The following is a 27,514-nucleotide window of genomic DNA, read 5'->3' on the forward strand; positions in this document are numbered from 1 at the left end:
ACACTCCTGGCCCTGTATTATCTCATTTTAATCACCCTTTAAAGTATGAAGGGTTAGGGCTTCAACATACGCATTTCAGTGGAGTACACAATTTAGCACTCCACAGCTATTATATGGTTCAAATGAGATGGGAACTAACATCTGCTTAACATCTAAGCAAATTCTTTCCGTAGGGTAGAAGGTGCACCAGAGAGCTTTAGATTGAAAGCTTGAGAGGTCATTTAGGCAGCATTTCTAAATTCCTGCTGTACGTCTGAAGTAGGGTTTATACCAGTCAAGACAGTTCTTGGTTTCAATAAATTTATAGTCTACTATGGGGAAGAGACAATAATTAAGTAGGTAATTATATTACTTTCGGTAAAATACAACTCTGAGCAATTTCTGTGGATCACTTTACACATGAGGGAACTGCAAAACGCATTTTGTAAGATTCATTACGGATGAACATGGCTACCACGAACCATTTGTTTGGACAGAATTTTTTTTGCTAAAAATTCTTTTGTGATGCATTTCTATTACATACAAGTTCTTTAAATCAACCTTTTTACTTAGTTTGAATCTAGTTTCAATAGCTCAAATGTGAACAAATGTGCACGCTAATACTATCATTTATTGAGTAGCTAGAACTAAGTTCTCTGCACACGTCGCCTCTAATCCTTACTTTAAAAAGCCTGAAAGGTTGGTTTTGTGCTGTTACAGATGAAGAACAAAACCCTGGACAAGTGTGACTTCAGCAATGCTAAGGTCGATAGTTAGATACGGCTAAGATTTGAATCTTGACCCAAGTGTTCACAAGCCAGATTTTCCTGGAGCTACTCTGGGAATTCATTTTTTGTCATTTCTGACCACAAGCTGTGGAAAACTACGCTTTAGAGGCTGGATAAAACTAGAGACTATTTCAAGGGTAAAACTGTGAATTGTATTACCATCAAGATACTACATGCTACGTAACCAGCAGTTTAAAAACACCAAGAAAGAACCCACCTCTCTGTTGTCTCTACGTGAAACACAATACTCAGCCTTTACGACTGGCAGCGCAATGGGTAGAAAGTGATACTGAAAAGGCGGGTAAAACTCCTTACTTCAACAAGAACATCTCGTGTATACTTTTTAACAGCGATACGCTGGCAGTAAGGTGACAGCTCAGACCCGTCAAGAGGCAAACGGTGTAAGGAACCGCTCACTCCCGCGGCGCTACAGGAGCAGCAAATATACGCCATCCCGCAAGGCGGGACTTCCGTCCTGCGCATCATGTTCGACGGAAGGCGAGAGGTGCCATCCGTGTGGGTTTCCCGAGCCCTCGGCGGTATAATAGGAAGCTCGCTCTTCTACCGAGCACGTAGTGTAAACGTTTGGGTAGAAGCGCCGGGCCAGACTGGGCTGGGCTCCTCCTCGCCGCCGGCCATCCCGGGCCTGCTCTCTCTTCTGGGCGGCGCTGTCAGCAGCGGGGGAGCGCGCCGATGGGAGTCCAGGGGCTGTGGAAGCTGCTGGAGGGCTCGGGCCGGCAGGTTAGCCCGGAGGCGCTGGAGGGGAAGATCCTCGCCGTGGGTATCCGCGCCTGCGCACTCGGGCCCAGGGCCGGTGGCTGCCCACCCAGGACCCGTGGGGTGGGGACTCCAGGGTGATTTCCTTCTAGCTTTTTCCTTCCCCAGCTGTGCGGCCGAGCAGCTCCGGATAGGACTCCTGGTTTACCACTGAGGCCCGTGCTTTATGCCTCTCTGTGCTTCAGTTGTCTCCTCTGCAAGTGGCATAGCACAGGCTTGGTATGGGGAATCCTAAAGGAATTCCTTAAACGAAAGGGGTTTGGAATGGTGTCAGGCACCGTCAGTCCTGTGAATCTTTTAAACTCACCCCGGGTGGGAGGTCAGCACTGGAGGGAACTAAGTCGAATTCTGGCCGCTGCTTTTTAAAAAAGATTTTTATTTTTATAAGTACATGTTTGCAGTATTTAGTGATTCATCGTGGGCATGTGGTACGTGGATGTAACGCATCTTAATTCCTTTTACTTTCCTTTTCCCCTCCCTTCATCTCTTGCCCCCTTTCCCATTTGCAGAAGACCTGTCTCTCTGCGTCCTGTTATCTTTTTTGAGACTGTGCAGTGTTGAAGCTCGTGTGTCCTATTTGTTCCACTTAACATTATCGTCTCAGGGTGCATCCACTTTCCTACAAATGGCTCACCTTTGGTTTGGCTTGCTCTTTTCAGTCTTGTTCCATGTATATTTCTTTTTTTCTTTTGCATTTATGTTTCTTAAACAGGAGGATAACGTGGATAGGTGCTTGACTTTTTTTTTTGAAGAGGTACAGTAACTTTTATCCTTTATGTGTTTTTTTTGGAATAAGTTCATGTGATAAAACTTTGAAAAGATTTTAAAAGATATACATAATTTTCCTCCAAGCCCCTGTGGTCGGCTTCTTAAGGACGATTGTTTGTATGTTTGACTGGTTTTGTGTCATGGGAATTAAATTTTTTCATTATGAAAAGATACTATTTTTGAAGTTTTGACTTTTTTGTTTGTTACATAATCCCCCACCTTCTTGGCTTAGGCATTCTCAGTAGCTGATGCTAATTCAAACCAGTTTCACAAGTTTCCTGAGTGAGGACCAGAAAGTTATGTCCGGGAATGAAAGACTGGTCTGTGTTGGGCAAAGAAGCCACTGACTGAGGAAGCACGCCATTAATTTTTAAAATGTAAGGTTATTTTTTCCCAAGTGGATAATTTGCAAATGTATTTAAAAGTTTTTGTTCAGGGTACCTTGAGCTGGGTGAAATGAAAAGTATTTTAAAATCCATGAGCTATGTTGCCCTCTAGTGCTGTCTGGATGTCATTGCATTGTAAAGATTTCTTGACAGCCTAGGGTAATTTTCAGTGAACGGAAACCCTTAAAACTTTAGCAAAGATTTTGCGGCTCTGATAAAGCATTAATTATTTGTAAAACCATTGAGATGACACTTGAAATTCAGCATTCTAATTTTTTAGGATGTCAAAGTAAGGAAGGGTACACCATGTAGTTTAGCGTATCTGTTATGTAAATGGTTCAGCGAGGCCCACTTGGGATGGGATGCCAAGCAGAAACAACCGAAGCAGCATTTATCCAATTCAGCATGAATCTGAGATAATACCAGCCCCTTCTCCTAAGGACCTGACCACTTCTGGTGTCCACTGCTGCCATCCACTCTTGTGTGGGTTGTTGCAACTACCTAAAAACTGGTTTCCTTATCATTTGTCCCTCTTGTGTTCCTAGGGTGATCCTTACTTTACTGCCCGGAAACCATCCCTCTGTGTACACCGTGCCCCACACACATCAGCTCCTCCTGTTTCTCCTCTCCTGCCACACAAGCCTTGAACAGGAGTGGCTTCTCTGCCAGGGCATTTACATTTGCTGCCCCTTTGTCTCTAGCTCACTACTGTCAAGCTAGATTGCTCTTACTTCTTCAGATGGGTCTTACCTAACTGAAGAGCCCTCCGCTCCCTACTACTCTTATCCTTTTACTTTGGTACTTTTTCTGTATTAGGAATTTTTTGGAAAGACTAGAGGAGAAAAGAGGCTATCTTGTTTACTTCTTACATTCAATTCTTTGTTCAGAGACTTCCATTTATCCCTAATTGGATATTTCTTATATTTCTACATATTAGGAGTTCTTCTGACAGAATCTTGAATATTGAGTGGCAGAGTAACATACAAGTAATATATTTTTATAAAAAGTGTCAGTTAACATTTTCCATAATAAATAATGTACTAATTTTGGAAAGCATTTACTTGATGATGTACCTAAGTTTTAGGCTTCTTGGGGGGTAGGTATTAAAAGACATGTAACAGAAGGTAAAAATCGTTTATCAAATACATTGTATGAGTAATAGGGAACTCTGGGTGTGCTTAACATAAACCTGAAGGTATTCACTGATAAAACTAGTCTGAAAGCACACACAAATCACATTCTATAGGAAAAAGCTATTATCATTTAATGTATATATCGATTGCTGTATTTTTAAATTATCTTCCCCATTAGAATGCAAGCTTTTCAAAGATAGAGACTGTTTTGTTCACAGCTGTATTGTCCAATGCATTTCCCTAGTGTCTTGGTTATGCCTGTCACATGGGAGAGCTCAAGTATTATAGGAATAAATATAACAATAGCAAGTTTCCACTGCTTGTTTTGTTACATAGTATATAGACAGTTAATTGTTGATGGGCTTACATTTTTGATGGCAGTAAAAGTTAGGCAGTATGCAGTCATTTAAATTTTAACCACCTCGTTAAACAGCAGCTGTTTTTGCCTACTGTACGGTAAGTCCTATGAAAGGGAGGGACTCTGTGAGCGCAGAGCGAGTTCACAGCTTGTTTTCTCCTGCACCAGATCGTAAACTCCCTAAGGACAAACACCGTTTTGTTCACAGCTATATATACCCCCCCCCCCCAAGTGTTTAGAAAGATTCCTACTACATAATACTGTTGTTTTGAGTAAGAAGCATAATTAGTGGTCCCAAGCTAGGCTAGGGGAATGCCCCATAGGCTGAGACCCTGGAGAAGGAGAAACTAGGCCCAGAGAGGGAGAGGCTGTTGAAGCAGAGGACAGCGTGTGACAGCCTTGGAGGCAGCAAGCTCAGTGATTTCCAGGGTTTGAGGAAAGTGCAGTGGCTGAAAACGTGACCAGAGAGTGAACACAGGCCAGGTCATCCTGGGCTTCTGTAGGCCATAGGAAGAGCTTTGAATGTTACCTAAAGGCAAAAGGAAACTTAAAAGGGCTTTTAGTAACGCTGGAGTGCTTTAAAAATGTTCGAAGGTACAGCTGGTAGGACCTCGTGTGGCTGGGCGAGGGGAGCACTTGGGAGACACCGGCGTTCTGGCTCAGGCGAGTGGGGGTCACGGGCGCCGAGCTGGGCCTGAGCAGCCTCGTGGAGAAGACGCCCAGGTAGTGTGAAGTGTTTGTGAGGCGTCAGGTGGAGATGTCGTCTAGGCTGTCCTGTCTGGGAAGAGGAATCCCAAGGAAGATCCTTGAAGAAAACGCTGGTGTGAGTTCGGGGAGATGGCTGGGACTGAGAGCTGAAGATCCGGCAGCGTGCTGCGCTGGTTTTCCTTCCTGTCTTTCTTCCTTTTTTCCGTCTGTCCCTCTGTCCTTCCTTCCCTTTCTGTTTTTGAGAGAAGCTCGCCGTGTAGCCCAGGCTGGACTTGAACTTGCAGCGATCCTCCAGCCTCAGCCTCCTGAGCACTGGATGATAGGTGTATGCCACTACGCCCTGCTCATCCTTAGGAACAAACACAAAATACATTTTAAAGAGAAGTTGAAAAATATATGAAAACTTCAAGAAGAAAATATAAATCATCTTTAGTTTTAGCACAGGGAATTACTCTTAGTACTTTAATATCTGACCTTGTTTTTTATAATTTAATATATTACATGTGTTATAAATGGAGTTATGCTTTTTGTGACTCATTAAACTTCCTTCAGAAATATTTTTTGAGTATCTTCCTTGTCACTAAACATGCTTCTGCAATTTCTGTTTTTAAGAGCTCTGTGGTATTTGAGCAAATCAGTTTACAGTAACAGTTTTTGAAAAGACCTGTTGGCAAAGCTTTTAAATTATTTTTTATATTTTCATCATTAGATACAAATATTCATGTGACTATCTTATTGTAAATCCATAATGATTTCTTGAGCATAATATCTGGGATGGAATTCACAGATAAATGAGAATACAAATATTTAAATTTCTTTGCTATAAATTACCAAATTGTCCTTCAAAAAAATGTGTACTGGTTTACTAATTTTATAAAAGAAGCAATTCTTTGCCATTACGCCTTTTGAAGGACATGTCTGTCTCGCATGATTTTAAAGTTCAGTATGCAAATTGCAGCAAGGGTTGAAATGAGGCTAATTGAGCTTTGGTAGCAGGGCCAGACAGTTTTCAGAGTGGGGACGTGTGCTTATTAGTATTGAGTGTTTGGGGACCTCAGAATCAGGGAATTGAATTGTGCAGAAGAGGGAAGAAGTTGCAGAGTGTTTTTCTTTAACAGTTCTCTCAGATATTAGCATTTGGTTAAACCAAGCACTTAAAGGAGTTCGAGATCGCCATGGAAACTCCATAGAAAATGCTCACCTTCTCACTTTGTTTCATCGGCTCTGCAAACTCTTGTTTTTTCGAATTCGTCCTATTTTTGTGTTTGATGGGGATGCTCCACTGTTGAAGAAACAGACTTTGGTATGTATCGTTGAATTTTATTTTCTCTTTGGAATTTTAGTTGAATGCCCTTCATTTTCTTTTCGTGGTGCTGGGGATTGAACCCAGGGCTGTATCCATGCCAAGCAAGCGCTCTACCACTAAGCTATACTCCCTTTTAGAATTTCAGAAACCAACTTATTTTAATACATGGTCACTTTAATTTCAAGTGCTTTTTAGAATTTAACAGATAACAGTTTTTCTTTTTAAAAGATGTATATATTATATGAGAGAACATCATGGGAACAATGCTTTTAACTAAAACTATTAGAATCCTTACAATTGAGAGTTTTCCCTGTAGAATCTGTTTAGGTGTTTCACATTTATTCTACTTTTGCTGCCATTGCTTGTAACATTATGGGGAACCTATTTAGGAAATGTATCCCTCAATGTGGGATTGAATGTCCTTAGGGATATGAGCCTTCTTTTAGAGACAAGTTGGGTTTTAGGAGTAAGAATGCTGTGTGGTACCAGGTGCCGACCAAAGTGGGTTATCCAGGAAGTAAATTAGAAAAGAATGAAAACTATTTTCTTTACTGTCCTGGAAGGAGTTTTTAAAAATGTTCAAGCAGTTGAAATGCTTGCATCCTTTTGGACAGATGACTTTTCTATGTTGAAAATTGTCAGCTCATCACTTTATTATATTCATACCAGGCAGATAGTATCTAATTAAGTGGGGATGGAGGATAAAAGTAAGAATTTGCAAATGCTTGGACATTTGTTGCCTCTATAAAAATGTCTAGACTTGAATGTTGCAATTGCCATGATCTAAGAGATTCTCTGTATCAGGTAGGTTTTAGAAAGATTAGAAAAGAGGATGTCTTGGTTATTTGTGTTATATTCAAATGTAATAACAGAGATTTCCATTTATCCCGAATTGGACATTTCTTATAAGGCGTTTCTATAGACTTTAGAAGTTCTTCTGACAGAATCTTGAATATTGAGGGGCAGAGTTACATAGAAGTCATGAATTTTTATAAAAAAAGCAGTATCAGTTAAAGCTTAAAGAATAAATTAATATAATAATTTTGGAAAACATTTACTTGATTATATGGCTAAGTTTTAAATTTCTGGGGGTATAGGTATTAAAAAACATTTAACAGAAACAAACCAAATATTTTCTTAAACATTTTATAAGTAATAGGTGGAAACTGAGTGCCCTTAACATAGCATAAGCCTAAAGATATTCACTGATATAACCATAGTCTGGAAAGTCAGGCAAACCCAATTCGGTGGGAAAGAAAATCACTGAACTGAAATGTTTTTAATAGACTATGACTTTGAAGTCAAAGCTCGCATGTTTTCTGTTTACAGGCAAAGAGAAGGCAGAGAAAGGACTTAGCATCCAATGACTCCAGAAAAACCACAGAGAAGCTTCTGCAAACATTTTTGAAAAGACAGGCTATCAAATCTGCCCTCAAAAGCAAAAGGCAAGAGGAAATGACACGAGTTTTAGAGACTAATTTAAAAGCATCTCGTTTTTGTATTGAATTACTGTGGTTCTCTTTCCCTAACTTTAACTTTTAGTAGAAAACAAAGAGTGAAGGGAGAGAAGTAGGATGCCATTGGACCTGCTAATCTGAAATTGTGAAAACTCCCCCTTCTATAAGAATCAACTTTGCTGATACGTAAAAGCTGTAATGTTTCATAACCCGCACCCCCCATCCTTTATTATTTAATTTTTGCAGTGCTGGGGATTGAACCAGGATCTTGGACATGCTAGGCAGGCGCTCCGCCATGGAGCTCCCGGACATCCACAGCCTCACCTTTCCTGTTTGTAGAGCTCCTTTTCCTGTGGCCAAGGCTCTGAGGAGCCCCCGTGAATCTCTCCAGGCTGAAGTTGTTCAGCTTCCACAGCCCTGGTGGACCAGGAGGTGGAGTCGGGCCAGGAGGAGGAGCCACTGCCCTGGAGCAGGGATCCCTTATGCAGCGGGAGAGGATCATTGGCTCAGAACACTGTTGTGTCAAATCTCTGTTTAAAGTTGCATGTACTTTTCAGAAATGAAGCCCTACCCAGTCTTACGGAGGTTCGAAGAGAGGACATCTATGCTTTGCCCCCCTTACAAGAGCAAGAAAAACACAGGTAAATGCATGTGTAAGAAAAGTACTTCCGTCACTGTGGTATTCCAAAAGTGTTACGCGTTCTTGTTTTGTCGTGTGGGAAGCTGGGAGGGAATGGGTTAGTGCAGCTGAAATGCCCATTGTCTGTACCCTTTGGAATATTTTTCAAAGATTAAATTTTTTATTTTCCACCTTGGCTTTGTGTTTTGGTGATCTGTGATTCATTGTTCTTTTTCATACCAAAGAGCCTCTGCTGACCCTGTGGATTTAAAATGTAGGAAGACATGAATTTTGGTTTTTCTTACACTTTGCCTATACTTACCACCTCTGCCTGCTTCTTAGCCCAGTGTTGTCTTCCTCACCACCATGTAAAATACCACACACAGCATCCTTGTGCTCAATCCAGTAGACTTCTCCGCCCATGTGACACTGTGTCTTGTCAGCCCAACCGACTCTCACCATCTTTCCGCTGCTGCTCCCTGACTGCTCCTTGGATGCCTCCTCCTCTGGCTGGCATGAGTTGTACACGGAGAACTGAAAGTCTTGAAAATCTGTCTTTGTCCTCAGGGCCCCCAGAGCCCCTTTGCGGGGCTCCTGTGTAGAGCAGGCTTTGCGTTGGTCCAGTTCCTCTCCCTGCCATGGCTGCCACAGCTTCTTTCTCCGGTTGCTGGAGTGGCTTCACACTCCTGTCTCTGTCCTTGATCTTACCCCTTGTGCAGTAACCTCTCCCTGACACGTCCAATCTCTGCTTTGTAGGACAGAAGATATTTGAAAAGCATACCTGTTATTGTCATTTCCTTAAAAGCTTTCCCAACTGCTCTTTTCTTCAGGATAAAACTTCAGCCTCTAATCGCAACTTCTCCACTTCGTCCTTAGTTTCTTCAGACTGTCCACGGAGAGGCTTTCGTTTCTTTGTTTCCGGATAGTTGTAGAACTTAGTTCTTCTGATAGGCAAACCCTCCAGGAACCTTTCCATACCCTATCACTGGTCCTGCTGCACTTACTTGTGGCTGACTCCAGCCGTAGCAGTTGCAGGAGATTCCAGAAAGTTTCATGACTCCCCGAGTTAGGGGGACGTGCCTCTCCTCATGGCACCTAAACCAACCAGTGCTTCCCTTTGGCGGAACTTTTGAGGCCGTGTTCTAATTGCTCACCACATGTGTCCCCCCGGGGGCAGCAACACTACTGGCAATGTGGGTCTTGCTGTCTTAGTCTGCAGCCCTGTAACTAGTAGCACCTGGTACTCCAGAATTAGTTTTGTGGGCAGTCATTAAAATCAGAGGTGTTATAAATATGTGCTTGACTTTCAGTTCAGAAGAGGAAGAAGAAAAAGAATGGCAAGAAAGAATGGATCAAAAGCAAGCATTACAGGTATTTAAATACTTTTGGAATTGAGAATTTTTTTTGTTGTTTGAAATGAATGGCACAAAAATGAATAGTACCAGTAAGGTAATGTGAATTTATGGAGATTCCAATAAAAGACATGCCTTTTTATTATGTACTCGTGTATGTGTGTATATTCATGTGTGTACTACACACATACATGGAATTTACCATTACGTACATCTGTACACCCAAACTTTTACAGTCAAACAGTAGACAAGCCAATAAATAAATACATGTTTGTGTGAATACAGAAAACGTATCATCTGTAAATAAGTGATACATCAAGTTGGTGTATTGTAGATCATTCCCTCACTTCATATAGTTGAGTGTGTGTGTGTGTGTGTGTGGTTACTGGGGATTGAATCCGGGGCTTTAGCACCAAGGGTCTGTATTAATGGAGCAGGTGATAGCTGGCATATGTATGGTGGCACATGCCTGTAATTCCAGCACTCCGGGAGGCTGAGGTAGGAGAATCATAAGTTTGAGCACTGCTCGAACTTAGTGACTTGCAACTTAGTGACTTAGCAACATGCTGTCTCAAATGAGAAGAAATAAAAAGGGCTGGGGACATAGCTCATTGTGAAGGCCCTGAGGGCCTTGCACTTGCTGATCCTTCAGCTTAGGGTACTCTGCCCCCAGTCAGCATTCTTGGTGTCCTTCAAGTCCCTGGGAACAGGTACTTTTTCTAGAAGGGTTTTCTCTGTCATATAAGTATTTTCTCTTCCCGTCCTCCTCATCACTGTTTTATCAGATTAGCCTGTTTGATATCATCTTGTTTTTTAATTTACTTACTTATTTACCATGAGCCTTCCTCACTGCTAAGGTCAGGGCCCTCACCCAGCACGGTCTCCACAGGACCCTGGCACCTTAGCAGAGGCTGGGGCCTTGGAGATGCTGCTCAGTATTGTTCTGAATGGATGCATCCCCTACTGTTCCTTCACTTTGATGCCTGCTGCAGGTTATATACCCCTTATACCCCTGTGTTTAGCTTCTGTGTTGATGATCTAAACACAGTCTGTCTCTGTAACAGTGACTAGAACTCAGTGCATGAACTACAAATGTCATGGTGTTGTGTTTTGCTCTTTACAGGAAGAGTTCTTTCATAATCCTCAAGCAATAGATATCGAGTCTGAGGACTTCAGCAGCTTGCCCCCCGAAGTAAAGCATGAGATCTTGACTGATATGAAAGAATTTACCAAGCGAAGAAGAACATTATTTGAAGCAATGCCAGAGGTGAAATATACACTTAATATACAAGTATACATTAATGCTTAAGACTTAAGAGCTTCAAAACTTTTCGTTAGACGAAGAGAAAATCTATAAGCAGTACTTACATAATATCTCAGTTTCCAGTAAAGAGCATTGATGTATCTCAGAGATCCTGTGAAACATCATTTTTTTATAGGTTTAAACTGATAAAAACTGACTGACTCAAAGAAATCTTTGTGACTTTCCACCCAAGACGAGGTCTTTTCTTCTCCATGTTCTTAGAGAATCCAGAAAGTGTCTGTCTCGCTCACTTCTGTATCTTCCGCTGTGAACTCAGTTTCGCTCACACAGTAAATGCTGGGTATGTGATGAGTGGTTCAAGTCTTCAGTTAGTTCCCTGAATCATAACAGTTAATGGTATGGTGACATTTAAACACAGTGGGAAAGTGTGTCCTGGCTTGACTTTCGAGGTATATTTTCTTTTGCTGTAGCCGTGGAGATGCCATTGGGCCGCCATGTTTCCTCCCCTCTTTCTGGACAGTGGGAATCGAGCTTCTTCAGCTGGGAGCCCCATGGTGGTTTCCCAGCCACAGGAGGCTGGAGTGGGGGTGGCGTGTGGAAGCCAGTGTTGAGCAGGTGTTGGCCTTGCTACCTGCCATTGGTTACTTAATTCCATGCCACCATTAATTACTCACCCACTTTCACTGCTACTGAATGAGCTCTGTTTCCTTTTCTGTCGTCACCACCTAGTATTTCTAATATAGTTTCTTTTAATCCACTCTAGGATAGTGTGTTAATTTTGCAGCCTTATTGAACTGATGTAGTGTTTTAAAAAACATTTTAAACTTTTGATTACATCTGAAATTGATATCAGAAATATCAAAAAGTCAGGCTGTCCCATCACATCCTTCTCTTTGTCCATATAGAATGTGAAGACCAGGAAACACTGAGGTGCACAGAAATGATATTCTTGTGTCTTTTGATTTTATAGGAGTGTATTTATTTATTTATTTATTTATTTATTTTGGTACCAGGGATGGAACTCTGGTCCTTGCGCTTGTGCAGCAGGTGGCTAAACCCCTGGCTGGAGTGTATTTATTTTTATTTCAGGAGAAAAACTCCAGACTCCATCCCAGGCTCCATCTGCCTGTCGGGCATTTTGTTGTATGAGTGGAAAGGATCTTTGTGTAGTACTTGAGGACATGGGATTTGGGTTATGCAAACATGAGTGAGAAGGACTGGAGAAAGACAGTCCCTGGTGATTTTATCTTCTTTATTCTCTTTCTGCAACCATAGTGTCTCAGGTTGGCAGGCTATAGAGTAATGTGGGATAGTGTCTGATGATCTGTAATTTTGGTGGAGTAGAGAAATTCTGACTCATCCAGGTGGGACGTTTGTACCCTCTGTGCCCTGTGCAAAGGGGACACTGATCGTAGGAGTTGATGGTAAGTAGTAGTGATGGTAATGATCATGATAAATAGACCCAAGGATAGCAAATTAGTCTGCTTTGGATCCTGGGTCTGCCACTTATTGGCCACGTATCTCTGGGGTTACTCAACTGATTGAAGTCTTGATAGCCTCATTTTAGAATGGAAATAATGCTGTGTCTCCTTGAATGATTGTGAGAGTAAATTGTGGTTTATATAAAAATACCTAGAATGCCCTTTATGGGAAGTGCTTTGTAACCATTAACTGTTATCATTAATAGCTCCCATAGCTGTGACTTAGGGTCTTCTACAGGCCAAGGGTGCATGCCTAACCTGCATTTTAGAGGACTGTGTGTTAAAGCCATAATCAAATGTCCTAATACTGTCATACATGACATGCTTGGAGCGTACTTTTAAGTACATGATTAAATATACAGCATTTATGATTTCTTTCGCTCAAGTCCTTTTGTTTTAAATATGTTTTTAAAGGCAGTTACAGTTTTTCCTAGTATTCAACTTTCACTTTTATAAAACTACCACTAATGAAAAGGAGGAAATTTTTTTTACCCCTTTTGGGGAAAGAGGTGGCTATCTGGTAATATTATTTGTATTCAATGTAAGACAGTTTTATTTACTTCACCTATAGGAGTCCAATGACTTTTCACAGTACCAACTCAAAGGCCTGCTTAAAAAAAACTATCTAAACCAGCACATAGAAAATGTCCAAAAGGAAATGAGTCAGCAGCACTCAGGACAAATCCAGAAGCAATATGAAGCCGAGGGGGGCTTCTTGAAGGAGGTGGAGTCGAGGAGGGTGGTCTCCGAAGACACCTCGCACTACATCTTGATAAAAGGTATTGGGCACCATCGTGTATTTGACAGTCCAAAACGAAAGTCACCTCACGGCTCTGAGGTTGGTAAACTCCCACCTCGGTGTGCTTTTAGGGGTATTCTGTTTACCGAACAGTAATTATACACAGCGACTGATGGATGAACGATGACGGTACCACCCTGCTTCACAATGAAGTAATGACTTACCTCAGTTCATGATTAAATGGAATTGGAAGCTTCCTAGGAACCAGCCTTCGCTTGTCCGTCGCACTAGACGTAGCGTGTCACGCTGTAAAACTGTGTGGTGAGAAATGTTCTAATTTTTCTTAAGGTGTTCAAGCCAGGAAAGTTGCAGCCGTGGATTCAGAGTCTCTCCGTCCGTCCAGCAGAGGGCACAGCGAGCGTTTCGGCCTCAAGTCGTCTCCTGGTGAGGAAGCAAAGCCAGAGAAGGAGCTGGAGGCCGCGCCGCCCTCCCCGAGGACCCTGCGGGCCCTGCAGGCGGCTCTGCTGGGGAGCAGCGAGGAAGAGGAAGAGGGGCCGGACGGGCGGCGCAGCACGAGCGGAGCCTCGGCCACCGCGGGTGACGGCCCCGTGTCGCCCCGGAGCCTCTCTGCTATCCAGAGAGCCCTGGACGGGGACGAGGACGGGGACGGGGACCAGGACCTGGACGAGGACGGGCAGCTGCACGCCGGGGGCAGCGCGCAGGCGGCCCAGCCGGCAGAGAGAGCGCAGCTGCGGCTCACTGGCCGCGAGGCGGGCGGGGAAGGGGCCCTGCGGCCTATGGTCCTGGCTGCAGCCGGCGGCCCTGGAGGGGAGCCTGTGGCCGGCGGTGGCGGTGGCGGTGGCCGTGGCGGCTCGCAGGCTCCTGTGCAGCCGGCCTCGCCCGCTCAGGCCAGGGTGGGCTCTGCGGCTGAGGGGCGCCCGGGGCCTCCCCTCCGGGATCCCGGCCAGGGTGCACACAGCGATGCCCCTGGGCCGGGGCCGGGGCCGGGGCCTCCCTGGAGCCCAGGTCCCGAGTCGGGGCCCACATGCCGCAGCCGGGAGCCCAGCCCATCCGCCAGCCGGGGCCGGGCCTCCGCTCTGCCGAGGGACGCCCCGACCGAAGCCGGGCCGGGCCCTTCCTCCCGCATCCCCGGCGCAGCCGCTTGGCCAGACTCGAGGGACACGGCAAGTGTCGCATCGCGGGCAGCTGCGAACTTAGAAGACGCAGGGCCGTCCAGCGCCCAGCAGCGCGGACATTTCCCGGAAACCGTCCAAGAATGGGAGAAAACTGAACTGGCGGCCCGGGAGTTCATTTCGGTCCCGGAGTCCTTGGAGCCGGCGGAAAGGGACTCTGAGGAGAGCGAGTCCGACGGTGGGTGCCTGGGAGCCATCTCCTTTAGGGCCCACGGGGCCAGGAAGGGAGGGAGGTGATTTCCACCGACACCCAGCTGCCACTGGACCTGGTCCTCCCTGCTTTGCTATTCCTTTGTTGTTGCTGTCTTTAAAAGGAGAAAATGCCCTTGAAGAAGTAAAACTAGCTCTTTTTTTTTAACTTTTAATTTGAAATAATTGCAAGCTTTAAAAAGAAAGAATATTACAGAAAAGTCTGGTTCCTTCATTCAGAGCCTCACTGGGTGGCATTTTGCCATTTATTTTATTGACTATCTGGTGTGGCCACGCTTTCTGTCCCCCCCCCCCCATCTGTGTCCTGGGGTCTGTCAGGTTTACAGTCTAAAGTTACCGTTGTCCCCTTATAATGAGTATGTTGTGGAAAGGAATTTAGGGGCCATGCAAATAATGCTGCACAGGAACAAACCTTCCCCTGCTTATTTACCATCCCATTGATGATTTTTATCTGAACTAATTACTGTTATGGTGACTGCCAAATTGTGGTTTTCTAGCTCCATCATTCCTTAAATGTTTGCTAGTCCGCATCCTACTGTAAGGAAGATCTTTCCTTTCTCATCTTTTAAAATCAGTGTAGACTCTGGATTTCTGTTTTATTCAGTGAGTTATACTCGGACAATGTCGTAATTTGCTCCGCTGCTCTCACTGTCTGAGCTTGGCCAGTGGGGTCCTCTCTACGCTGCTTCCTCTGGCTTTTCACAGCTCCCTACTTTATTTTGAGCATTTCCTTGATTTCAGGCCAAGATGTTCCGGGCTTATCTTATACTTACCCTGCCCAGCCCTGGCTGCAGACATCACACCGGCAGCCTGGTCCTTTCAGGGGGGCCAGATGTTCAGAAACCAGGAGCAGGATGGTGGGTGTGCTCACCGAGAGCCAGGAAACGTGTCTGTGGACACATTGCTACCTATTTCTGTGTCTGTTGATTAAGATCCATGAGTTCACATTGATACCCATGATTCAGTCCAACATCCCAGGAGTTGTTCCAGCCTCCTCTTTTACATTTTCCTCACAGTGAGAAACCTCTCTCCCCTGTTCCTCCATGTATTTGCTTATGGGCTCCTTTCTTTATATCTCATCTTCTCCCTATCCCACTGTTGCCTCCTTGGTCCCAGCCCCTTCCTCTGTCCTAATTGTCCACTCAAATCCAGCCAGATAGGCCTTACCTGCCCGCTCCACTGAGGGGAAGGAAAGGAACCAATGCACATTTTTAAAAGAAAAAGACAAGAGGAGGGAAAGAACTCAGGAGAGGAAGAGCTATTTCTCCTGAGTACCTACTAGGATTCTTTTAGTTTTATTCTTTGCTCTGCGTATACTGAAATAGCATTAAAACACTGAACAACCTACATGATTGTCTGTATACTTGTGCTTTGATAATTCTCCTTTTTGAACTCAACATCAGTTACCTTAGAACAGAGGTGTATAAAGCTAATATTAAAGTCTTTGAGCATTTGGTTTCTACTTTCAAAGGCAGTTATCTAATTGAAAAGGCTTCTCTTGAAGTTCTAGGCATTTGCGATTACATTTGTTTACTAGTAGCAAGCTATTTACATGTTTCTTTTGATGTACAACATTTTCCAAGATTCTTCAGAAATTTCTGTACGGTTTCAGGATAACTGTCAGCTGTATAGGAGGTAACTGTATTATTTTGGTGCAGGGAGTTTCATTGACGTGCAGAGTGTGGTCAGTGACGAACTTCAGCCTGAATCGGATGAAGCTTCTAAACTCCCCGCCAAACCCCAGGAAGAGGAGCCAGGAGGAACTAAGGAGGGAGAACCCACTGGTGACACCCAGAGCCCCCTACAGGTCGCCTCGGAAAGTGAAGCCTCAGGCGTGGATCCTTGTAAAGAAGATGAAAAAGATGCAGAAGACTCGTTCAATGAATGGCAAGATATTAATCTGGTAATAACATAACGCTGTGTTTTAACTCTATTGCCAAGAAGCCGGGATGAGTAGCTTTTGCGTTTTAGACGGTTGCTTGGATGTCTGTTAGCTCGTCACGGTACGTCTTGCTGCTGCCAGTTCCTGTTTCATGTAGGTGACTCTGGGTTAGACCACACTTTCCACATGAGTCAGGAGACAAAAGGAAAGGCAGAATTTTGCTCAGAAATCCAAGTGGAATCCTTCCTAAGAAGGAAAGGCTTGTTGGACGAAATGCGGGCTTTCTGTAACAAATGCACCTAATTGGATTAATATACTCACAAACCAAACAATCATGTTGTAGGAGGAGCTGGAAACCCTGGAGAGTGACCTTTTAGCACAACAGAATTCACTGCACGCACAAAAGCAGCAGCAAGAACGGGTGGCGTCCACTGTCACAGGACAGATGTTCCTGGAGAGCCAGGTAGGTGCGGAAAGCCTTAACGGGCGACTTCCGCAGCGCATGCGCTGAGTGACTGCCGAGGCGCGGCGCCCCCTTGTGGTGAGGGCCGGCTGCATTTCCCCGGGGCCCCTGTCCCTGTCGCCGCAGGAGCTCCTGCGCCTGTTCGGCGTCCCCTACATCCAGGCGCCCATGGAAGCCGAGGCGCAGTGCGCCATCCTGGACCTCACCGATCAGACCTCGGGAACCATCACCGATGACAGTGATATCTGGCTCTTCGGCGCACGGCATGTCTACAAGAACTTTTTTAATAAAGACAAGTTTGTGGAATATTACCAGTATGTGGACTTTCACAACCAATTAGGTAAGACTTCCATGGTAACTTTCTGAAATTTACCTTGCAATTTATCGTACGAATTTTCTTTTCGGGAACTAGATTGGGTACATTAATGGAAATGGTAGCTCCATACAAGTTTTCAAAGAATTGCTTATACAGAGGAATAGGATTTTTAAAAGTATACTTAAGAAGTTAAAATCTGAGTACATTTCGGCCTTTCTGCAGATTGCTCATCCCAATTGGGTTAGTTGACCAGTTGCCAAGATCTCCCGAGTGGACCAGGCTGGGAGAGGGGAAGCAGGTGACGTCCGGCCTGCTCACCGGCCTGCTCACCGGCCTGCCTGGGCATTCCTGGGGTTGATGTCCATTCTCCCGCTTGTCCAGCAGTTGTCTGCGTGACTCCTGTGTCCTGGTTGTGCCTGACAGTGGGAAGACAGCAGAGAGTGAGGCGGTCTAGTGAGAGAAACAGCTGATGAACAAATACATTGTCATAATTGACAGTTGGCAGCGTGCATCCTGTAGAAAAGTCCAGCAGGAAAGAGAAGGGAGATGTAGTGAGAATGTGCGAGCTCTTTCCAAGAAGGGCTTCCTCAGGGCAGCCGTACGGAGGTGGGGAGCAGGTGCCGCAGGTAGGTAGGTGGGTGTCTCCGCAGGGAGCTCCAAGGCTCTGCCTGTGTTCCAGGGAAACGGGCGGTGTGATGCGCGAGGAGGGCGGGAAGAGCCACGCTGGAGACCGGGAAGGGTCTCAGGTCAGGGGATGCGATGTGCTGCAGAAGGAGCGAGGCTGGAGGCGGAGGAAGCCCGGAGGAGCCTGGCTTCTGAGCAGCTGGGAGTGGCCTTGCCCTCGGCGGTGGCAAGGGAGGCCGAGGAGGGAGCGGAGCCGGGGAGGAAGAGAGGTTCTGGGCTCTGGACGTGTGACGTGGGTGCCCGCTGGGTGTGCAGGTGCTGAATGTGGTAGAGCTCCACGGTAGAGCTCCAGGCTGCAGCGCTCACAAGGTCAGCACGCAGAGGGAATTTAAAGCTATGACGCTCGTTGACAGTACGAATATTAGTAGAATGCCATTTAACAGTCATCACTTTTGAATCATAAAAAAGATGTCTTTGGCTATTAGATGAGGCTATGTATACACACAATTTATGCAATTCACTGTTTCTGAAGTACTAACAATAATAATGGTTACTTTTGTAGGATTGGACCGGAATAAATTAATAAATCTGGCCTACCTGCTTGGCAGTGATTACACGGAAGGAATTCCAACTGTAGGTTGTGTAACTGCCATGGAGATTCTCAATGAATTTCCCGGACGTGGCCTGGACCCCCTTCTGAAATTCTCGTAAGTTCTTTCTCGTTTTCTTAATTCAGATGTTTTTATAGATCATCAAGTTAGCAAATAGAACTATTTTTTAAGTCATGAGCTGTCACTAATCATTACTCACTGAGAAAACAGGAAGAGTATGGCTGAGGTTACTACAGTTCTTATGAGAGCAGACTCCGTTTCCTCCTTTAGCTCACAGGTCCCGCAGCGTTCAGAGCGGTGTCCTAATTCCCCTTCCGTTCATTCAGAAGCCGCCTGAATGGCTTCTGTGTGTCAGGCCCTGGGACAAGAAGGATGATGAAGGCCTGGCCTCTGCCCGCCAGGAGCTCCTCGTGGTCTTGGAGATGGACATGCGAACGTAATGGTTCTGCCGTGTGTGTGGCATCTGGGCAAGGTCAGCCAGCAAAGAATGTGGAAATAGAAGGCCAGGAGCTTTAATCCCGGCAGCTGTCCTGCTGCCTCCCATGAATGCCATGACATGGCCAGTGGTAGAGTCTCGCTCTGTCCAGAGCCCAGAGCTGAGCTGCACTTGCGGACAGCCTTCCGATTCGGGGACTCTGTGGTAAGGGTTCTGAGGAGGTCTGGACAGCAGCTGCTTCTGGGGCCGGGGCAGGACTAGCTTGGTGCTACGGCACCTGCCTAGGGTACACAAGACCCGAGCGAGGCTCAGCCCCAGCACTGCCCCGGGCAAGTAAAATTCTTTCTTCAGGTTTGCCCTCGATGGCATCTTTTGTTTAAAGTTTGGAATATAGTTTCCATGCCATAAAATTTATCCTTTGACCTGTATCTTTTTGCACTGTAATTTTCCATCAGTTCATGTTTGTGGTCCGGAATGGTTACATCCCTCGCGGAGCGGGTGCGCCAACACAGCAATCCTAGCTCTTTTTATCGCCCTCCTCTCCCGCCCCTTCCCCCTGCCATGTCTCGCTCGGTCCCCTTCCTTTTGGCAATTGAGGTCAGAAAGTATCTGCTGCACCCGGTTAAGCGAAACAGCAGGTTATAAGAGAGTTTACGGGGCACCACCAGGTTTTGATTTCTAAAAGCGCATTAACGCATAGAGATTTGAGGAAATCTTTAATGGATAGCAATGTCAGCAAATGGTGTTCGCTCAACTGATTTCCTCTGTCCCTGGGAATGAGACCCTGAGCACATTTTTCTTTCTGTTTGAGTAGTTTTTGACTTGTGCTGTTATAAAATGTCCTAAGTGGAAGAGATGAAGAATTGCTATAAATATGTGAGGTGTTCATGTCAAGTAGAGTGGTTATAGTAATCCTTTTACAGCGTATGGTTTTGAAGGTCAAACCATATTGTATACCTTAAATATATATGACTTTTTTGTCAATTACAGTCAAAGTGGACAACTCAGTGGTGCTTAGTATATTCATTGGATTATGATGGCATCTTTTGACCAGCAGTTTGCGAAGAGATACTTGGGTGGTAACTGATTTAATTTAGTGATCAATTTTATCTGCAGTGTTTAGAAAATGCAAGGGCAGTCTTGTCTGAGGACGTGGTGATTAGAATCACTGAAATGGAATGAGGAATTATTGCAATGACCTCTGTCCAGTCTTAGCACACATACCGGTGTCTCTCATTTAATAATGCTTTAAAAATCTCTACTCACACTTTTCTTATGGTTGGGGAAATTTATAAACCATGGATAGGTTATTTGGTAGCTCCTAGATCACTGTGGGTTAATAACTTGAAAAACTACAAATAACTTTATTATACAATAAAAGAAATACATAATAGAAAAATTACAAAGTATGGATTAAAAAATTACATTTAACATTTTGGGTTATGTAGTTTTAGGATTTTTCTGTACACATTATACTCAAATTATATATTTATATAATATATAATTTTAACAAGAGTGGGACAGTGCTATGTTCTTTCTAGTCAGCTTTAGCAGTTTCTGCTTTTCATCTTCTGAGTCCTTGAAGCCAGACAGGGGCAGTCTGAGCCCTGGCTGGCTCGGGAGGCTGAGGAGGTAGCAGAGAGAAGGCCTGAAAGGATGGTGAGAAACTGGAATGGATTTTATGTGTGGTCTTGCTTTCTTTTCTGTCCTCTTAAGCAGATCCCGGCTAGCCGTTCCTTCTTTCGAGTGGGGCTACTTCGGGCCGGCAGGCCAGGTTCAGTCTCAGGTGTGCTTGGCTGGACCCGGACGGTCTGCCCTTTAATTGGGTGTTAGTGTTGAGCTGTGTCTGGAAGTTTACATTTAGGGAGATTCCGAACACAAAGAGATCGTTGGTTGTCGTGAGGAGAAAAGAGAGCTGAACGTTGCGGACCCAAGTTCTCCAGTAGCCCCAGGGCCACCTGGGTTGGAACACTAGCACTTCCCCGGTGTGAATCCTTCAGGTTCCTCACATGTGTCCCCACTGTGTCACCACAGCTAGGCAGGTTGACAGCCACCACCCTTCTTTCATCTCACAGTGAGGGCCTGGCCCTCTCGCTTTAAGGAGTAATGGCTTTTGGCTTGATGAGTTCAGTGTTTTAGGCAGATTCTCTTAGTTGTCAATCACAATTACTGTTTCAAAGATGAAAATTTACAAGTAAAGTGGGGGAGGATTATAGGTATTCTCCCAGTGCACTCTTGGAAGCAGTATTATAAAATGTATGTTTGAAAAAAAAAGATTTTTTGCAACTGCAACAAAGACTGCAATTAGTTTTTCGAACACAAGGTGGCACTCTTGCACCGGGGAGCTGAAACAAGCTGAGCGCTCGCCGAAGTAAGTTCCTGAGAGAATACCATGGTCAGGCAGCAGTGCTGAGATGTAGGTGTCCTTTAACAGGTTCCATTGAGTGCATGGATTGGTGAGGATTATATTTATGTTTTTAACTGTGATGGTGTTTATTTTTCCCAGTGGTATATACTTTTGATTTTCTTTGGTTTTCTGTTGGTGCGTTACAGACTAAAATCGTAGCGGCATCAGATGGCAGCAGTCATTGCTTTTGCTCCTGAATCTGAAGTCAGCCCCGTGGGAGTGTTTCCTTTCTGTTCCGTGTCGGTTGGGTTCAGGGCTTTGCCCAAGGTGGCTCACACATGTTGGCCAGGTGGTACTAAGGCTGAGAGAGCAGACCGAGGAGCTGTGGCTGGGGCCGTGGAGCCTCTCCCGGTGACTCTAAGTGAATGTGAGCTTTAAAGGGCAGGGTGGCTGCTTCCAAGAGGAAACATTCCCGGAGGCAGGAAGGGAAAGTGGAACCAACGCCCCGGGCCCTGCCCAGCACCACTGACTGACGGTCATCCTGGCCAGTCAGAGCCTGCCTGGCCTCCCTTCTTGGTGGAGTGCCCAAGAGTATGTGGTTTTCTTTAAGCTACCATAATAAAATAGAGTTAGAATGAAAAAATTTGAAAAATGGGTAAAATATAAAGAAGGAGATGAACAGCTGAATTCTTGCTTGGAACATTGCCTTGCACATAGGAAAAGTTTCTATTATTTTAAATATCTGTTTACTCTTTTCTTTTTCTCCATATATCCCCTCCCCAATTGATGGCATGTTTTGTGTTGAATAATGTTTCACTGAATATTGCTGCATCCATTGGTTAATTTGACTAGGGGTAAATAATGCAGATACATTACTTCCCTGTTACCGCTGGGAGAGACCCAGAGAAGCTGTGAGTCCTGAGGCATTGGGATTAGGAGTGAGCACCCTGAAGAGGAAGGTTGTCCCAGTTTCCCACTTCCAGCTGTGCAGTCTAGAGCAGTTCTGTTTCACTTGAGTTTCCTCTCGAGCTGAAGGTAACGACAGGATTCTGCTCGTGTGGGTACTAGGCCCATGAAATATTTAACACAGTGGTACCAAGTAGACTAAGCATCCATAAATGTTTACCACCACTATTCCTGTGGCTAGCAATACTAAAAGTAATAAAATGAGTTTTCCATCCGGTGTATACTTTGTGCTGGAGTTAGGACTGGAATCTACGTTTCAGAGCTTTATGTTTAGCTCTCTCTGCAGTGCATGAGTTACAGTGTCTTACTGCTTCACACGTAATTGTTTCTTTTACGTTATAGAGAGTGGTGGCAGGAAGCTCAGAAGAATCGGAAAGTAAGACCCAACCCTAACGACACCAAAGTGAAGAAGCAGCTGCGGAAGTTGCAGCTCACACCTGGCTTTCCCAACCCTGCGGTCGCTGAGGCTTACCTCAGACCTGTGGTGGACGACTCAAAGGGCGCCTTTCTGTGGGGCAAACCCGACCTTGACAAAATCAGAGAATATCCTTGGTGTCTTCAAACGTAAGAGGACGTTGAATCATATACACGTTCGGTTTAAAACTTACAAAACATCTTTCCCATAACATCTCAGTTGTCTAAGACCCTAGATTCTTTTTTGCCTCCCCCTGGAGGGAACAGTAATCGCATCGTAGATACAACCACATACTTAGGTATTGTTCATTCTGAAAGAAAATAGAAAAAATGATGAACTTTGGCCTCTTTATTACTGTTTTTCCATTCTGTGCATTTAAATAATCATTTGGAAAGAAGTTAAAAAAGTTATAATAGAACTAATCGAACTCCATTTTTTTCTGTCAAAGAAATGTAAGATATCTAAGACTTGTTTTTATTTTAGGTTAAGCTTGTTTTTCACAGTCACTAGTTCTTCATGTCCTAAAATGTTAAGTAATTTCATTAGAAGAGTGAAAAGAACCTACTGCAAAATAATCATGCTCGAGTAATTTTTTTAAGTTACTGTATTATTTTGGCACTTTAATCCGTACAAATATGAAAATCGTTGGAGATCCAGGGAATGGAATGAAGGATGGGTTCTTTGGACCTTTTTATTTATCACTTGTGTAAATTCTTTAAAAAATATTTATGTCTTAACTGCCTGCATGTTTTGTCAGCGGTATTTCGGCTGGAGCAGGACTAAGACAGATGAGTCTCTGTCTCCGGTATTGAAGCAACTGAGTGCCCAGCAGGTAATCATGGTGGTTTTTTCCTAAGCTCAGGGAAGAGTGGGCTTAGTAAGCTGAGATTGGCAGCTGTTCCAGGCCAGTAATTCTTTTATTTGAGGGCATCTAGGTACATTTTGAAATGATGATATTGAAACGGTGAAGAACAGAGGAAAATAGTCTTCATTTCTGGTATCCCTCTTAGGGCTGGACTGAGGTGTCCTTTTCTATTACTACTTTGAAAAACACCGATCTAATAATCATTTTCATAGTAAGGTGTATCTTCTTAAATATATTACCCCTTTGGAATTATTTTCATTTTTTAATTTTATATTTGAGATAGGGTCTCGCTGTGCAGTTCAAGCTGGCCTTGAACTCACTATATAGCCCAGGCCAGCCTTGAACTGATGGTTGATCCTCCTGCCTCAGCCTCCCGAGTGCTGGGATCACAGGTGTGCACCACCATGTCTGGCCCTATTTTCATTTTTTAAAAGCTTAGGAATCACTGCAGTCTAATCATTAAAACTTCTTTAAGTGCTCACACTTTTAATTTATAATTTGTAATTGAAACCTTAAAAGGCGTTGTCGTGGGTCGGTAGAAGAAGGGTTCTGAGAAAAGCAGCCTGTGGTCTGGCTCTGACCCCTCAGATAGCACCTGCCTGACTCGTATGTCTCTACTCACCTGAAACAAGCCTTCCTCCCTGCTCCCCATCCGGGAGCAGTCCACAGAACGGATGCACAGAGAAGCCATTGAGCAGAAACGAGACCATATCTTTTGAGATAAATCAGTTTCTATCAAGTTTGGTTAATTTTGAGAAAAACAACCCATAAAACTGAGCTAAACCACATTTCCAGGAGTTTCCCCCTTGTTTGATGATTTTTATCTACTGGAAACACAAACCAACTGAGAATGAAGCTCTTTCTTAGTGATTGATTGCTCCTTACTTGCAGATAAATTTCATTGTAATACTTTCCCCTCTTTCATTGTAATACTTTCCCCTCTTTCATTGTAGGACTTAACATGGGCTTATTTCTCCAAAATGAGGAAGTAAAGACAATAATTAGACTACTTATATACTTCCTTTAACACAGGTGTTAACCTTTAGGCTTATTCTCTTTTCCCACATTTATTTGGATATTTATTTCCATAGATATATGCAGCTTTATATAGCTCATCTCCCCTTCTCCTTGCTTATTAGCATACATTTCTGTGAACTGCATGGTTTTCATAATTTCACATGACTACTTTAGATTTTATTAGGGAGATTTAAATTAGTTCAGTTTAATGAACTTTTAATTTTAGGCTTTGACAATTAATGCTGTGATGAATGTTAGGCCAAAAAATTTTCCCATATGTAACTATTTTTAAAAGTGTCTTCCCAAAAGTTGGTTTGCTGAACAAAAGGCATGAATATTTCTTATGGTACCTGTATATACTGTGAACTTGCCTGAATATATTATATGATGTTTTTATTTTTTAATTAATTAATTAATTTAGAGAGTGGGTCTCTAACTTACTATGTAGCCCAAGCTGGCCTCCAAGTCATGGCGATCCTCCTACCTCAGCCTCCTGAGTGCTGGGATTACAGGCATGTGCCACCGCACCCAGCTATATAATGTTTTATAAAAAGCAGACAGTATGATTTAGATACAGACTGTATGTAATTTTATTGCTCACCAGAAGATGATGTATTTGGTGGTAGAAAAATACTTAACTCTTTTTTTTTTTTTTGTACTGGGGTTCGAACTTAGGACCTTATGCTTTTGAGGCAGGCAGCGGCACCACTGAGCGAAATCCCTGGCCCCCTAACCCCTTAACTCTTTTGAGTACCTAAGAAGAGATTTCCTGTTTGATATGTGAAGTAAGAACTTACTTTCTAGAGTTAGTAGAAGAGCTTCAAGTCTGACTTACAGATTACTGAAATTTACTGTCTAGTAATTGGGAAAGAATTGGCTTTTGGGAGACAATGAATTAATATTCTTCACACTAGTAATCCAATGTGAATGGTCAAGATTGAGCTCATTAATTTAGTTTGGAAGCTTTATTTACTTATCTGACCTGTCATTTTATTTTATTTTAGACACAGCTCCGAATTGATTCTTTCTTTAGAATAGCTCAACAGGAGAAACAAGATGCTAAACGCATTAAAAGCCAGAGATTAAACAGAGCTGTGACATGTATACTGAGGAAGGAGAGGGAAGAAGCAGCCAGTGAGATAGAAGCAGCTTCTGTTGCTATGGAGAAAGAGCCTGAGATCTTTGGTGAAGTAAAAGAAAAAACTCAGAAGAGAAACCAAGCACAGAAATCAAAAGAGGCATCAAGTATGAAAAGAAAGCCGCTTTCAGAATCTGAACAAGAGAGTAAATGTGGCGGGTTTCTGGGGGAGACCTACTTCTCAGAATCGCCTGATGCATCTTCCAATGAAGATGCTGGAAGTTTATCTTTGGGGAACATACGAAGGAGAAAAGAAGCTAAAGACTCAAAAATCAGCTCTTCAGATTTTCAGGACCCAGTTCAAGAAGCTCCCGTGCAGGAATGGGGTGAAACCATCAGCAGCTCTAGTGACGATGATGGAGAGAAGCCCAAGGCTGTCCTGGTGACTGCCAGACCTGTGTTTGGGAAGAGAAAGAGGAAACTGAGACATGCAAGAGGAAGAAAATGGAAAACCTAATTCGAAAATATGTATTCTCTATGATTATGTGGAACATTTTGTAATGAATTTTGTTGTGAAGACATTATAAAATTAAATATATTTGTACAGTCTTTGTATTTAGCGTGTGATATAAAAAATAGATGCAAAACTTGACACTTATGTTTCACTGTTTTTTTCTGGTATTTTCTACTTCATTGAGTATCTCCTTGTATTCACAGGCTTTGTCTCATGCTTTTATCTTACAATGTCTGATGCTTTCTGACCACATTTTTAAAAAAGAATTTGTATCGATCAGCACTCTCTCAATAGGCATTCCATCTGACTCTGACCTGGACAAGAAGAGAGATACTCATATTTTTCGTTCCACAGTAGTGGCAGTTCCAGCAATAGTGGCAGTGCTCCCCACTGCTTGCCATTTTCCTTCGGGCTGTACTTAAAAGGATAGCAGGAGGAGACCTCTGCTGGAACATATTTGAAGTATGTGTTTGCTGTGGTTTTAGCAAATAATTAGGAAACCTAAATGGGGTACATCATACTACCTGTGAGCATTAACTGTATGGGAACCTCTGTACCATAGTATTTGCTTTTAAGCTACTTTAGTTGTCAGGAGCTGACTTCTGTGTAAATGGATTTGGAGGCTCAGGTCTGTATTTAAGATAGTAGATGTGGATCCATTTTACGAGTGACTTGGGGGGTTCATTGTTGTTGACACAGGTGTTGTGATTTCTCCTGCTGAGGCTGCCCACAAGAACTACTTTCAAACTACTGGTTGCTTAGAATGAAGAAATATCCAAGGATGGATAGTACTGCCATTCACTTCGAGCCTGGTGTCTTCTGCCGTCAGAGTTAGCTTTTTGTCACTGTGACAAAATGCCCAAGAAAATCAACTTAAAGGAGGAAAGATTCATCTTGACTCATGGTTTCAGGGATTTAGTCCATGGTTGTCTGGCTCCATTCCTATGGGCTTGTGATGAGACTTCTCTCAGGCTTTAGCCTGCTTAGCCTGTGATTTGGTGAGATGGGGTCTTGCCAATTTCTGAGAGGCCTTCAAAAAAATCTTATCTCAGTGTGAAGAACTTTTATCTCAGTATCAAGATAGTGGCAGTATGTGGTGGAGCAAAGCTGCCTACCACACGACAGCCGGAAAGCAGAGGAAAAGAGCCAGAGAAGAAGGGCTAGGGGACATAAAATACCCTTCAAAACTGCAGTCCCCAGTGATCTTTCTAATCTAGTTAAGCCTCATTTCCTAATAGGTCCACTGAGCTGTGCACTCAACAGGTAACTTGCTAAAGTTAGAGCTGTCAGTCCAGTTACTTCTCAAAAGCCTATCCACCAGCAGTGAAGCCTTCAACAGTGAGCCAGTTGGATCCCAACTATGTTATTCCACTCCTGCTCTCACAATGCAAAATACATTCAGTCTGTTCCCAAGAGTTCCCAAAGTCAACAATTCTAGCAGTTGCTCAAAAGTCTAAAGTCT

The 27,514-nt window shown here is 43.8% G+C and overlaps 1 protein-coding gene across 3 annotated transcripts; it reads left to right on the forward strand.

The window, feature by feature from the left end:
• The first annotated feature begins 1,292 nt into the window (after positions 1–1,292).
• On the forward strand, positions 1,293–26,196 carry Ercc5 (ERCC excision repair 5, endonuclease). 3 transcript variants are annotated; one of them, XM_004858640.3, is made up of 15 exons: positions 1,293–1,548; positions 6,025–6,200; positions 7,533–7,648; positions 8,218–8,301; positions 9,590–9,650; positions 10,755–10,898; positions 12,948–13,155; positions 13,464–14,486; positions 16,177–16,421; positions 16,744–16,863; positions 16,990–17,203; positions 18,366–18,510; positions 22,506–22,706; positions 23,326–23,410; positions 25,465–26,196. In XM_004858640.3, the coding sequence occupies exons 1-15, from the start codon at positions 1,461–1,463 to the stop codon at positions 26,053–26,055; spliced, it is 3,501 nt and encodes a 1,166-aa protein (XP_004858697.2). In that variant the 5' UTR covers positions 1,293–1,460; the 3' UTR covers positions 26,056–26,196. The 3 variants fall into 3 exon arrangements, with proteins under 3 accessions (XP_004858697.2, XP_021094994.2, XP_087049216.1); XM_021239335.2 differs by having other exon boundaries at positions 22,506–22,727; positions 23,336–23,410; positions 25,465–25,652; XM_087193090.1 differs by lacking the exons at positions 1,293–1,548; positions 7,533–7,648 and having other exon boundaries at positions 6,029–6,200.
• Positions 26,197–27,514: the final 1,318 nt, after the last annotated feature.

Source organism: Heterocephalus glaber, unplaced genomic scaffold, assembly GCF_053883595.1.
Source record: "Heterocephalus glaber isolate CG9 unplaced genomic scaffold, H.glaber_assembly_v1.0 deba00001579, whole genome shotgun sequence".
In the NCBI taxonomy this organism is placed as follows: Eukaryota; Metazoa; Chordata; class Mammalia; order Rodentia; family Bathyergidae; genus Heterocephalus; species Heterocephalus glaber.